Source organism: Ictalurus furcatus, chromosome 18 (assembly GCF_023375685.1).
Source record: "Ictalurus furcatus strain D&B chromosome 18, Billie_1.0, whole genome shotgun sequence".
NCBI classification, from domain to species: domain Eukaryota; kingdom Metazoa; phylum Chordata; class Actinopteri; order Siluriformes; family Ictaluridae; genus Ictalurus; species Ictalurus furcatus.
Genome location: NC_071272.1, coordinates 20,347,556 through 20,362,314, shown reverse-complemented (window position 1 = coordinate 20,362,314; position 14,759 = coordinate 20,347,556). Strand labels below are relative to the sequence as shown.

Genomic DNA, 14,759 nt, shown 5'->3' with positions numbered 1-14,759 from the left:
CCCACATGTCCCTGTGTGCCTCCTTGCATGTGTACGTTTAATAAAATACATCAAATTATTATATACTTAAATACATTTTAGAAATGTATTTTATACCAACAACTATTTCTTCTCCTCCTACTTCTTCCTCTCCTTCTACTACTTCTCCTTCTATGCTTCTTCTCCTTTTTCTTCTCCTCCTGCTTCTTCTCCTTCTTCTCCTACATCTTCTCCTTCTACTTCTTCTCCTACTTCTTCTTCCTCCTCTACTTCTCCTACTTCTTCTCCTACTCCTTCCTCCTCTGCTTCTCCTACTACTTCTCCTTCTACTTCTTCTCCTACTTCTTCCTCCTCTGCTTCTCCTACTTCTTCTCCTACTTCTTCCTCCTCTGCTTCTCCTACTTCTTCTCCTACTTCTTCTCCTACTCCTTCCTCCTCTGCTTCTCCTACTACTTCTCCTTCTACTTCTTCTCCTACTTCTTCCTCCTCTGCTTCTCCTACTTCTCCTACTTCTTCCTCCTCTGCTTCTCCTACTTCTCCTACTTCTTCCTCCTCTGCTTCTCCTACTTCTTCTCCTACTTCTTCCTCCTCTGCTTCTCCTACTTCTTCTCCTACTTCTTCCTCCTCTGCTTCTCCTACTTCTTCTCCTACTTCTTCCTCCTCTACTTCTCCTTCTACTTCTTCTCCTACTACTTCTTCCTCCTCTACTTCTCCTTCTACTTCTTCTCCTACTTCTTCTTCCTCCTCTACTTCTCCTACTTCTTCTCCTTCTACTTCTTCTCCTACTTCTTCCTCCTCTGCTTCTCCTTCTACTTCTTCTCCTACTTCTTCCTCCTCTGCTTCTCCTACTTCTTCTCCTACTTCTTCCTCCTCTGCTTCTCCTACTTCTTCTCCTACTTCTTCCTCCTCTGCTTCTCCTACTTCTTCTCCTACTCCTTCCTCCTCTGCTTCTCCTACTACTTCTCCTTCTACTTCTTCTCCTACTTCTTCCTCCTCTGCTTCTCCTACTTCTCCTACTTCTTCCTCCTCTGCTTCTCCTACTTCTTCTCCTACTTCTTCCTCCTCTGCTTCTCCTGCTTCTCCTACTTCTTCTTCCTCCTCTACTTCTACTTCTTCTCTTCCTTCTTCTCCTTCTACTTCTCTTCTCCTCCTTCTACTTCTACTTCTCCCCCTTCTTCCTCCTCTACTTCTCCTCCTTCTTCTCCTTCTACTTCTCCTTTTTCTTCTCCTTCTTCTCCTACTTCTTTTTCCTCCTCCAATTATGTTGTTTGGTGCAAATATGTATTAAAGAAAACTAAGCAGGACTGGCAGCTCTTTTTACACCTCTTACTGACCTCATGTGTCAGGGCTTACCTCAGCCTTTTCCTTCAGGGCAGAGCAACTGATACTTTTCTGTTTTCCTTTTCTTTTACACATGCACCTTGTCATCTTTTGTGTCAATGTGTGTGTGCTTGTCGTATACTTTTCTCTTTTTTTTTTTTGTTGTTATTTTAAATTTTTATTTATTTATTTTTTACTTCAGTTACTGATGCCTGTGTATTGAGGTGCACAGATCTAATACTGAGTATCTCCATCAAGCTGATATTGATGCTCCTTTTTACACATTTTCCAAGCCTGCATTCTTGGCTCATATTTTCTCATTATGTTACGAAATGCACGAGACTGAAAATCAAAGGTTGCTTGTCGAAGTAACCCTACGTTCACATGATCGAGTCACACTTTGTCGAACGTTCTTTTGCAGTATAAAGTAATACTGAGTTATGTGGAAAGACACATGCGTGATGGATGGGTGCTTGCAGAGGTGCCAGGATCTACGGTTTCATTGTAGAAGGTGCGAGTAAGCACGTGAGGCGAAAACGTGCTAGGTTTCTTTCCATGTTAATTATATCGCATAGGGCCTACTTCGTTTTTATATATATGTAATTTATTTATAACATATACTAGGGAATTTTTAGGCTGTTATCACATAGCCATCCTATTCACTGACCTACTCTGGAGGTTTCACTGGGTTTTCCCAAAAAAAAAAAATTTTTTTTTTTTTTTTTTTTTTGTAAATGACTCTATTTCTTCAACACTGTAGGCATCGACTTCTACTTGCGTTTATGTTCCTCTGCCGAATGATGTGCGTTCACAGCATAAAACTCCCCGTGGTGTAGATGATAAAATGTCAATATCCAATATCAATCAAGCTTTTGGGGTTTAAAAAAAAAGTTATTTATTTTTTTAAAACCAGTTTTCCACTAAGAGGTGCTCTTACATCTCAGAAATGTGTTGCGCAAGGATAGAAGCACTGATGCTTGACAGTTAACCCATCGTGTATATTTTATCCAATTCTGTGTTTTCCTGCGTAGGCCATGAACCGCTCGCTGGCCAACGTCATCCTCGGCGGCTACGGAACCTCATCCACCGGCTCTGGCAAACCCATGGAGATCACGGGCACCCACACCGAGGTCAATGTGGACCAGACTGTGGAGTTGATCAAGGAGGCCCAGAACATCATCATCGTCCCAGGTGACTGAAGGGATGTGTGTGTGAGAGAGACTCGTGTACACAGACAACATGATTGATTGTTTGGAAGTGTTAAGTAACCCTGTCTGATGGCCATTACATCACTTGGTTTTTTGTGTGGTTTTTTTTTTTTTTTTTTTTTTCTCACTTCTGGTGTAAAGACCAGAAGTGAGGTCTTTACACGTTGCTCGTTGTCAGGCGGGTTTTTCTTTTTATGGAAACTCTGAGTCTCAACCTTCATACATCGCTTTGCAAATACTAGAATGCCAGATTTTCTAACTGTGATCATTCCAATTAGGATTATTTGGTTCCTCAAACATGCTTGATTGAACAGGATTTGTTTTTAATAGTCTGAAGCGTCGCTTTTTTTTTTTTCTCTTCGCGTACAACGTAATAAAACGATCGGTTTAGTGTAATGTGGTTATGGAATACTAAATCATTCAGGAGATTATAATTCATCATGCCGAAGAATTAGCAACTTGATTTGTGTTGCGTTTCCTATTTTCGGTCCTCAAGTTAATGAACGGCCAGGTTTATATAAAATATGTATATTCTTTTCTTTCCAACGTTTATAGTCTTTCTGTCTTTTTTGTCTTTCTTTCATTTTCTTTCTTTCTTTGTTTTATTTGTAATTTTTGTTTGTGTGCTTGCTTGTTTTTCTTTCTCTCTATCTAATGTTTTTATGGTCCAATGTCCAATCTTTTATTCTATTTTCTTTTACTTCCTTTCTTTTCTTTCTAATGGTCTTTTTTTTTTTTTTTTGTTTATCTTTCTAATCTTCGTTTCTTTTGTTTTATTCTTTTCTATCTAATGTTTGTCCGATCTTTTGTTCTATAGTTTTCTTCCTTTCTTTCCTTTGTTTTTGTAGTCTTTTTGTCTGTCTTTCTTTCTTTTTCTTTTTTTCTTTTTCTTTCTTTGCTTTCTTGTGCCCTCTCTATCTTTCTCTCTCGCTTAGGTCTGGTTTTGTGAAAGTGCCACAGCCGTGTTTGGATTTTCACATTTCTTATAATTGGAGCAGTCGCAGTCACTTTGTCTGATTGACACCTGCAAAAACATTTAGGTCTTTTTTAAGGTTTAACACCGGATTTTTCTGGGCATGATTGTTTTCCTTAGGAGAAATGTCTGTTTTTTGAAAAAAAGAAGGAAAAAAAAGTTAGAAAATCATTAGGATCACATGGGGATTGTTGACATGCAACACGCTGTTTTAAAGCCGAGGGTTTGGCCGGCGTTGTGACTGCTCCGTCAAATCCTATCCAACATCACTGAAGCTTTAAATGATTCATTTCCTTTTCTTTTTGTGGACAGCAGGTTGTGGTGTGTGTTTTGTCACACTGTTAATTATTTTCACGTTATTTCTTTGAACCTGTGACTTTTGAACCTTTTTTTTTTTTTTTTTTTGCTTTCTGTGCTTCGCTGTACTACATCTCACCAGCACAAATAAACACTGGGTTTAAAATAGCAGCCCTCAGGTGCTCAAGTGGATGAATATAGACAACGTCAACAAAGACTAAAACAATTTCACGACATATCCATTTCCCTTTGATGTGTATTTAAATGTCTTTGGTCATATTTCTGGTCTAAATATGGAAGGGAGGGTCCGCTATGTTGGTTTTGGTACGATTAAGAAGAAATGTCCTTTTGGAGCTAAGGTCGTTTTAGTGCAGTATGTACCCCGCTGTGAGAATGGGAAGGTATGATTGCTTGGAGTTGTAAAAGTTACAGGATGGGAACAGAATTTATAAGTACGGTTCTCGGTGTACGGAACATTTTGAGGTGAGCTGAAGGTTCTGGCGCTTTTCATGCAAGGCTTTAAAACCGTCGCTCATGACCCGGTCAGTGTCAGGCCTGGAAATGTCTGGGGCTTCTATTATTTTACCTTTCTTTTTCGATATTTCATCTGTCCTCATCCTTGTGCATCCCCCCCCCCCCCCCCCCATTTATTATGAGTTTCCAGCACAAGAACTTTCAACATCTTTAATAATGCTAGGCGCTTGTCCACGTTTTAGTTCTTGCGCCAGTCCTTATGTTTCTGCGGATCAAAGACTTTTTTGGATATTCCGAACATCCGTGATCGTCCAACTGCAAGCTTCACAGAACGAACACGGCAGTCACACCGGCAGTGACCTTACGCAACAAAGTGGCTCTGATTTTCAGTAATTTTCCCCCCAAAATTGTATTTTTTATTTTTTTATTTTTTTTTTAAGAAGATATCAATCTGTTATCCCATAGGTGGGTTAACCTGGAGTTACCAAGCGACCTTGAGTGTTAGAAAGGGGCTAAATTCATTTTTCATGTAATGTGGTAGTGGTGTTGGTGGTGGTATTGGTATTAGTGGTGGTGGTATTAGTATTGGTATTGGTGGTATTAGTGGTAGTGGTGGTATAGGTAGTAGTGGTGGTATTAGTGGTAGTAGTGGTATTGGTAGTATTAGTGGTATTAGTATTAGTAGTATTAGTGGTAGTAGTGGTATTGGTAGTGGTATTAGTGTCAGTGGTATTGGTATTATTGGTAGTATTGGTGGTGGTAGTAGTATTGGTGTTGGTAGTAATAATAATAATTCTACAACTATCACCAGTGAAACCATGTCAACTGGCAGTAAACTAAACATAATTGAGCAGCATAGAGTGATTTTGTATGATGCAATGTGAACAATCCTGAATGAAATGAAAGATATTTAACGTTTGCCAAAAAACCCCTTAAAACTTGGAAGATTGTTTAGTGGGGGTGATTGTTCAATTTGTTTCCAAAGTGCCTTGTTGCATGTATGGAATAAAAGATTCAGTGTTGTGATCAGTGATTGGGTGGTGTGATGAAGCGACTCTCACCACCCCTGAAGTTGATTATTTTTCCAATAACCGTGTGTGTCCTGAAATGTTCTTTTCCCTCTTTTAACAGAGTCAATGATTACATAAAAAAAAAAGATAAATGAACTGAAAGAAATGAAAGTCCTACTACGGTTTGTTGTTCCATATGTTGGAACATCACATTGCTGTATTTTGTACATGCTGCTAGTCTAACAAGTGCAGACATGATTTAGGTAGATCGACGTTTACGTTATATTCGTGCAACGTTACAATAACGGTCTCGAGTCGTCCTTCTGCTGCGTGCTAAAATACGTTTGTCGCTTCTGTTATTTTGAATGCATGTTTCTCAGATTACACAAGCTAACAGAAAAATTCACACGCATGCCTCATGAGGAATTGTCCACTCTTTTGCAGGTTATGGTCTGTGTGCAGCTAAAGCTCAATATCCCATTGCTGACCTCGTCAAGAGTCTGACCGAGCAGGGCAAGACAGTCAGGTATGTACGCGCGTACACTACGGCATTAATACAGTATAATATATAATCTGTATATGTACGCGTACCCTTCCCCCCCCTCCCCCTACCCCAGTGGCACTGTACTCCGATTATTCATTTAAAATCCGCTATTGTTAATGGAAAAGTTTCAGCCCTTTTGTGTCACGTATCAAAAGCAAAGCAGGTTACAGGCCTATTATTATTATTATTATTATTATTATTATTATTATTATTATTATTTAATGTTGCATATCCATCTTTCACTTTCTCAGGAGTTTGTGAATCAAAATCTGAATCTAAAAGTGGGAGCGTTGTTAATCATCCTGCAATTAAAGAAACTCCTCCGCCTGTCATGATGAGCTGATGAGCCATCAGCTGTTGACCAAATACACAAAAGCTGGCACATTGGAAATATTGCGTACTGTATTGTAAATGTCAATCTTCTGCTCTATGATTGTGTGTGTGTGTGTGTGTGTGTGTGTGTGTGTGTGTGTGTGTGTGTGGTTCTTTTTTTCCCCCCATGTCCTATTAGATAGCGGTTATCATTACTGTTCTGGGCACACTCTTAACATGCAGAGAGGCTAATTACTGACTCCTGAGATCCTTAAAAGGGTCTCACAGCACACTACACATGCACACACACACACTCTCTAATCAGTTCCAGGATGTTATTTCTTGCCAACCAGTTCTGCTCAGATGGTGGGGGGTGGGGGGTGAAGTGTTGGCCAGACAGTGTTGTTCAGAATTGATCAGCGTTTTGCTCTGTTGGAAGCCGTGTCTTTGTATTGCTGAGAGTTCAGTGCTGGGGGTTTGGGTTGTATATTTCGTTGACATTTGTCTCCCCTACTGAACGCAATTTGTAGCATGGTCAAATGACTTTGTCGACCCCGTTTCACTCGTATTTGTGGTCCCCCCCCCCCCCCCCCACACACACACACAACCTCCACCTGGTCGGGCACAGCCATTTCACTGGCGCATGGAGGAGTAGAGTGGCGGGGAGAGAGGCAGGCCGGAAGCTTGTGTAATTTCCCTGCTTTCGTTTGATCTGGGAGCCCAACAGCTGCTTCCTATTAGTGCATTTGCAGTTGATTAGAGGGGTAGATGGGTGGCCGAAGAGTGGACAGATTAGGTTAGTGTTCCCGTGCTCGTCAGAGGTCCCCCCCCCGTCCTCTCTCATTTTTTGGGGATAATTAGCTCGGGGTGTCGTCCTGTATAGAAGGATGTGGGCAGAGCGGCGACCCGCATATGTTCTCTGTTTGCCGACACAACACGGCTTTTCTTGTCCCGAGTCTGCACCAAGTCGTAAACAGTCATGCCAGAAATGAAGCCGAACATGTTTTGGTGTTTTCAAAACGACAGGTGTGTGTGTGTGTGTGTGTGTGTGTGTGTGTGTTTGCGTGCTTGAAGTAATGGTGAACACCGAGCCAGGCCTGGATGCTGTATCGTCCACGTCCTCCCCCCACCCACTCCAGCTGCAGCTTACCAAGAGATGCTGATTGACAAATCCCACGTCTGAGACTTTTGATGTTTGTCCTCTCACGCAGCTGATCACAGCCTTTTCTCCCAGTGACTCGCTTTACTCGCAGCCGACAGATGACTATTACAGTGACACGCTGGCACAGGAGGTCCTTCATCTGTACATTGAGAATCAAAATGGAATCAGATTTTTTTTTTTTTTAGAATCGTGGTGGCTCACCATGAATCAGATTCAACATGAGGAGGTGATGCTCATTTCCTGAATGCTGATTAGCTGAAAAGGCAACAACTGTATCTGTTTGAGTCTGGTACAACAACATTTATTTATTTTATTTTTTTTTATCCGAGTGTACGTTTTGGCTGCACAAGGCATTTAAATTTTAGTACAAGTTTCAATTTTGTAGATTTGATTTATTAAACAAAAAAGCCTCATGTTACTTAATATACCATAACAATACAACCGGTTGCTCAGGTGTACTTAAAATTCTTTCATGAGCACATCTTGATGGTAATAAATGTAACAATAATAATAAAAAAATTAAGTGGGGGGGGGGCATTCTGTGAGGAAAGGTGGCATGGTGGTTAGCACATTTACCTCGCACCTCTGGGGTTGGGAGTTCGATCCCCATGCTTCAGGGGTTTGAAAAACAGCTTTCACATGAACCAAAATGTAAAAATATGTATATTAAACTTTTGAAAAGGCGGTTAAAAAGATATTTCAGTGTTTAGGGAGACCATTTTTTAATGTAGACATGGCAAAAAAGATATAAAAGCAGCAAGGCACCGGGGGGGGGGGGGGGGGAGAGAAGGAGCTGCAGGCACGTAGAATAATTGTTGAAGTTTTTCATGTTCAGATATATTAGATTTTTAAAAAATGTATCCTCACGTGTTAATGTTGCCGATTAATGAAGAAATATTTTGTTGCTTCAACGTTTCAGATTACGGCGTGCAAATTTTTTGCGTGTGTGTATAAACGGCTCATTCGGATGAGAATTTTCGCTTGTAAACACAGGTTGTGTGTTGTCGGAGTGAAAAGAAGCCAGTCTCGCTATGAGATGCTGATCAGAGGTGACAGGTGACCCATACTCTAATGAGAATTTCATTCCCTTGGTCATTTTTTCCAACAAAGCCACTCTTCCAGTAAGTGTTCTGAGTGGAGATAAATGCGAGCATGCCACTTCCTGTGTGCGCGCCCTGGACTTGTTAGCCGTCATCTGGGCTTTTTACAGCGAGGTCGGGTCATAAAGGCGCTCTGCCGCCTCGGGGCCCTGATCCTCTTCCTCTAGCGATTTCCCCCTCAGCGTGCGTCTTTACTACTGCCAGCGTTCGAATGATAGACCCGGTAACATCTTATTTCCTCTCCTCTCTCTTAATCTCTTCAAACGGTCTGACCCACAGCTCTAGTAGGTCAGGCAAGGTCAAACACTTCTTCTCTGTAGATTCCTGTAGTACGCAGGTCTACAGTCATCTGTCCTTTGGAGTCGGCGGGTATGTAAGACTTTTTGTTTGCGTGCAGGTTCGGCATCCACCCCGTCGCTGGGCGCATGCCCGGCCAGTTGAACGTGCTGTTGGCTGAAGCCGGCGTCCCCTATGACGTCGTTCTCGAGATGGAAGAGATCAACCATGATTTCCCTGGTATAGTGTTCTGGTGGCTTTTTTTTTGTTGTTGTTTTTGTTTTGTTTTTTTGTTTTTAACCACAGTTAATTTTCATCTTGTCCTCGTGTGTTATTCTGGCCGTGTTCAGATACCGACCTGGTGCTGGTCATCGGAGCCAACGACACGGTGAACTCTGCCGCTCAGGAAGACCCCAACTCCATCATCGCTGGAATGCCAGTGCTGGAAGTGTGGAAGTCCAAACAGGTGAGATTTCCCTTTCCCGTTCTGAAACCGCATCATTAACCCAGCATTAAGACAAATAAAATCCTGATGTCCCATTAATTAAATACTTGCGTCAACCGTTCCGTTCGACTCTGCACCTCCAGAATAGTTATTTATTTTAATTTTTTAAATTTGTACTGAAACTTCATTTGTTTTAATCCAACAATATTAAATTTTCAGTAATAAGTGAGATCAGTAATGTTAGGCTCTTTTTAAATCCAGGCCTTCGACAGCCATTCAGATTATCCCTGATGACGGAAATGAATAATTAGAAGCAACTAATGAAAGTTGAGAAGGTTACAACACCTTTTAATTATACTAATCCCATCAGTCTTTGCTTCGCGCTCTGTTTAGAGAATGATTAAAAAGGTCCAATTTAATGCTGACCTCTAATTTTGCGCTCCCCTTTAATTTTGCGTACTTTTATTGTTCAGAACTGTTGCATTTAATGTGTAATGTATAATTTTACCCTAATTAACATCACACAATCATTTTAAAGATTTTTTTTTTACTCTCTATCCTTCAGCTTTAAAATACATGCTAACATTCTCTTTTTTTAAAAAAAAAAAAAAAAAAAGAAAAAGGAAATGGATCATTCTCTCAGGATAAATAATCTCTGGCCGTCCTCCTGCTCCTGTTATGTGGAGTGTTTGGCTGACTTCCCTCCCGCCACACTGCTACCTAAGTATTTTGCGTAATGCGCAGGAGAAATGATGCCTACGGAACACCAGTGGTGATGGTGTAAACGCTCCGATTGGTTTATTAAACCAGACATTTTATATCCATGTACAGGTGACATTAATGTGAGGTATAGTGCTCTCTCTCTAGGATGAGCATCACATGTGTGTTTGTTTTAGTTTTTTTTTTTTTTAATCCTGAGGGTCGTAACTGAGAGTAAATCTGAGGCCTCTAATCCTCCCCATCATTGGTGCAAGTGTTGCTTTTTAGAACAGTTCAGATGTCTGACACGGTCTCATGGGAATGCTGACTTTTCAGAGCTCGTACTTTTATCCAAGAGCGTTTTCACTCTTCGCCCGAATACTTGAGTTCGTACCCACGACCAATTCTGGGCTTGTTTGGAGTAGGGGCTCGTAATCGGGTATGCTTTTCCATAGAAGAATTCCTCCCGAACTATGTCTCGATAGAACAGTACCGTGTGTCACTTTTGTGTATGCAGGTTTGCACAATGGTAGGCACTAGGTTCATTCTTTTATTGTTGTGTAATAATTTATTATTATTACTATTATTATTTTTTTTGTTGTTACTAATGCTCAAGAGGCAAGCCGTGCTTTTTGGATGCATGGCATGTCACTGCATGAATACCTACAAACGAGTAGCTGTTCTTGTTTAAGAAGTTATTAACGCACGTTTTCCTCGACGCTCTCGGCGCAACAAGGTTGTAACAAATAAGGTGCGCTAATTCCAGCGCTCCAGTCCTATGAAACTCTGGTTTAACACATCAGTAAAGCATTCCGTCTACTTCGCTGAGAATCACAACCCTACAACTCCTCACGAAACACGAAGCAGAGTGCAAGTTGACGAGTCGAATCAGTCACGTTACTCGGCATGTGGCACGGAGCGCGGCTGGCTTTCACACCACAGCTCAGTGGAAGCAAGCCACAGACCACCGTTTTCAAGAAGGCCAGAGATCATTTGTCTGGACTGCTCCGGGGCTCGGTTTTCACACTTCACCAAATGTACGTGTGAAAATGACATCAATATAGGTTGATGTCTCGTATCCACACCCTCAGGTTACAGAAGTCTGAGGTGTATGGGGACTGTGGATTGACTTCCCACTGTACTTGTTTATTTAGCAGCGTTTCCAGACAAGAGCAAACTATTTAACCGAAGTTTGTCTCGAAGGTTCTTTGGTGGGGTTTATTTTTTTTTGAGTGGTCTGTTCAAGAGGCAGTTAAACTAACTTTGTAGTGGCACTGCTAATGACACGATGTTGAACGATCAAGATTGCGCTATTGGCTGGTAGGCTGCGAATCTGCTGCCAGAGTACTGATTGCACTCAGATTATGAGGAGCCTTTGTACATTACCGAGCCCAGCTGCAGCCTGAATAGAGCGCGAGATGATGTAGCAGAAGCTGCAGGGAGATGACAGTCAGGTGGAACTTCACTTTGCCCTTTTCGAACCCGATCCTTCATCACCCTGCTGCTGGCGATCATCCGCAGGACGGACAGCGATCGTTAAAAAGGTCGCAGCATCCCATTTTGTTCCAAGTATCCTTCAGCATCTCGAGCCCCACCGGTGCAAAGAGACCAGCAGCGCACAAGCACTCCTCTCCTGGTTTTACTTATTCAATTAGCAAAAAAAAAAAAAAGAAAAAAAGGCTTGCTGCTTCCCAACCAGATGCTCCCAATCACGGCACGGCTCTCGCTCGCTTTCCCAGGAAGTGCTCGGCTCGGGTCCTGCGCCCGAGACACTAATGACGCTTAATTTTGTAAATGGCAGATACTTAAATAACCATTAGATGCTGGAAGCATGAGCTGCTTTCTCTTTCTCTCACTAATGTACAAATACAAGGCTAAAGTCTAACACATTTTTACATACAGGTGCAGTACAGGGTTTGAATAAAATAATAACGTTGTGCTGTTTGGCCGTAACTTCAGTGACTCGGGGAATATTTTGCAGAGAGGTGTCTTTAAATGGGGGGAAAAGCTTGGCCAAAAATTAAAGGTGTGCAATTTTTTTTTTCCCCTGTCTTTTGGGCAAAACAGGTTTGGTGTCGAGATTTGCTTCTTTTATTTTTCCACTGGTATGTAGATAAATAGTAATGGAAATGGGTCTCATCTCATCAGTTTTTCCATAAATTCTTGCTCAAATCTCCATACTCTGGCAACATGCGCTCAACTTTAATTAAAGTATCAGTGGTGATCATATTTCCTATGGTCATCTGCATCCCTTCCAGCTTTCCACTGCAATCAATCAGTGATTCTGCATGTCCAAGATCACCACCTCTCCTCCTGTGGTTTTTTTTGGGGGGGTTTTTTTTTTCCTCTTTCTTTAAACCAGTGTTCTGTGAAGCTTTGTTCATGGTTTGTAGATGACCGCTATGTCCTAAATATCAAACTCCCAGAATTTACCCTGCTTACCCCTGAGCTGTGTATCGGCTCTACAAATATGAAGCTAAAAAGGTTCTCATCTTTTAAAATGTTTAAAAGTTCAAATCTTCCCTACATGCTAACCCAAATTTTCACACAATTGATTTCAATTATCATTAAGTTATGAAACCTTTTTAAAAAAATTTGTTTTTGTTTTTAACAGCAGCGGTTGTCTGCCTTGACACATTTCAGAGTTTTCTTTGAGATTCTGTAAGGCGAAACCTAGAGAGGGAAATTTTTAGCTTAAAATGTAAGTCACTTTGTCGAGAACTGGATCTGGTTTGACGGCGAGACCGACTTCCATTGCTTGTTTGCAACAGCCTCGACACCAAACGCGTTTCGGCTGATGGACTACATTTAGGATAAAAGGAGCGTTGCATTAAACAAGTGGCGTATTTGTTTTTGTTGTTTTGCTGAGCATTTTCTTATAATCCAGATGTTTTGTTTCCTCGTGTTTGGAATCCAATCGACTCGGCTGTGGTTAAACGGCAGGATCTGTGCTTTCCACCTTTTCAGGTCGTCGTGATGAAGAGATCTCTGGGTGTGGGCTACGCGGCCGTGGACAACCCCATATTCTACAAAGCCAACACCTCGATGCTTTTAGGAGATGCCAAGAAGACGTGCGACGCGTTGGCTGCTAAAGTGCGCGAAGGTTAACGACCAAGCTCTGGAGCACCGGGTGTCCGTGAGGGAAGGAAAAAAAAATTGCTCTACCCTTCTTCCAAGGGTACAGGGTGTACAAATTGACCATTATTCCCCTTAGACAAAGTAGAACTGATATCGCTCCACTCCTTACCACACTCCTCTTTTTTTTTATTATTTTTTTTTTTTGTTTTGTTTTTTTTTTTTTTTAAACCCCCCTGATATCTGTAAAGATTTAGTTTGTTTTTGTTCAGTATTCTGTGCGTTCTGCCTAATTAAATTATACTAGAAAGTAAAAAAGCATTTCAACAATTCACGGTAGGAGCTAAGAACGTGTAAGGGATTTTTATTTATTTTTACTATTATTTTTTTTTTTAATTATGCAGGCATCTGGTTATCAGTCATTTTAAGCCATAGGGTTTTTAAGAAGGGACCGTTCATGATGAGGGTTATTAAATGACCAGCATGTGAAAACACGAAAGACGGAATGTTGAAGGCCATTTTATTTAATACAAAAATTTTTTTTTTCTCCCCCCCTCCCCCCCCCCCCCCCCCCCACCTCATTAAGGAGTCATCGAGCTGAAGGGTCAATACCAGAACGTTTAGAACGAGCAGATCAATATCATGCTGGAAGTGAGATTTATCCTCCCGTATAATTCCAACAAACGAGAGACGCGTCAGAATGACGATCGGGTCTAATCTCGTACTTGGCTCGTGTGCCACGTCTCGTTTCTTTCCCCACGTTCACGGCGCTTTCGCTCGACGTTTTTCGACTGCTGTTAATAATATAAAGCATTATGAGGGAGAACACAACAGACCCTACCTCTCGACAGTATTAAACCTGACCAAACAAGCCCCTATCATGAAAATGATTTCCCGAAGCACATCTCCCAGCGGACATTTTACTTGATCTGCAGCAGCATTAACAGATCCAGCTTGTTCCTCGATTTTATTCAGGTGGTCCGCATGATACCTTTTCAACATTTCAAGTAACAGTCGGGATCACGATTTATCTTTTTCCTTTTTTTTTTTCTTTTTCTTTTCGATCCAACAGCCGAGTTAAAAGGAAATAAGAAATAAGCAATAAAGCAATCGCGACATAGGAAGTAAAATAGGATGATAAACAACAGGTGGTTTCTATTTGATGATATGCAAGCTCACTCCACTTTTTACTGTAGTTATGTAGAAATATCGATGCTCTTAAATATTCTTTGTGCAAAAAGAAGTGAAGGTGAAGAGAAAAACGTTTTGTAGCGTCATGGTTAGCAGATTCAACGAGTTAACGATGTACCGTGAAGTGTTTTCTCTTTGCAATTCATCATGAAACATCACTCTTAATAAACATCTAGATTTAAAAAAACAAAGAAGAAGGCCTGACTCTGATCATTTCTAAAACGTGCATGTGGGTTTTTTTTTGTTTGTTTTTTTTTGTTTTTTTAAAACCTTGAAGGTGGTACAAAGGTTTTAATGTTGGTAAGCAAGCTCACCACACGAAATGGAACCGTTTGTATCGCCGCACTTTATCTTTCACACATGCGCTGATAAGGGGTATCTGCACAAGTCTCGGTGATTGCCCATTGTCACACTCGAGGTAACCCCGTGCAGGATCGTGCGGTTATTTTCTCGCCCTTTTGATGCTTGGTGGGATTGCATGAGTGTATCATGAGGGTTCCTTCACTTTGGCAACAAGTGACACTCAGACATGACGATATCCATCTACACCTTTTTTTCCTGGCTTATAGGAACAGCTTGGCGAAAAATCAAATTTGAACCCCCGTTGTAACTTTGCACCAGCTTCGTCCTCGTCTTCGACTGGTCTAGTTACGTTAGTGTAGTGTATACTCTCTTAACAAATATTGCAGGAGTT

At 41.3% G+C, this 14,759-nt stretch overlaps 1 protein-coding gene across 2 annotated transcripts in view; it reads left to right on the top strand.

The window, feature by feature from the left end:
* The window catches only part of nnt (nicotinamide nucleotide transhydrogenase), a 37,699-nt gene extending 24,331 nt beyond the window's left edge, over window positions 1-13,368 (top strand). For both annotated transcript variants that reach the window (XM_053648525.1, XM_053648524.1), the window contains exons 18-22: window positions 2,331-2,490; window positions 5,706-5,787; window positions 8,777-8,895; window positions 9,006-9,121; window positions 12,767-13,368. In XM_053648525.1, coding sequence (XP_053504500.1) covers window positions 2,331-2,490; window positions 5,706-5,787; window positions 8,777-8,895; window positions 9,006-9,121; window positions 12,767-12,907 — 618 coding nt within the window. In that variant the 3' untranslated portion in view covers window positions 12,908-13,368. The remainder of the gene's footprint in view (window positions 1-2,330; window positions 2,491-5,705; window positions 5,788-8,776; window positions 8,896-9,005; window positions 9,122-12,766) is intronic.
* Window positions 13,369-14,759: the final 1,391 nt, after the last annotated feature.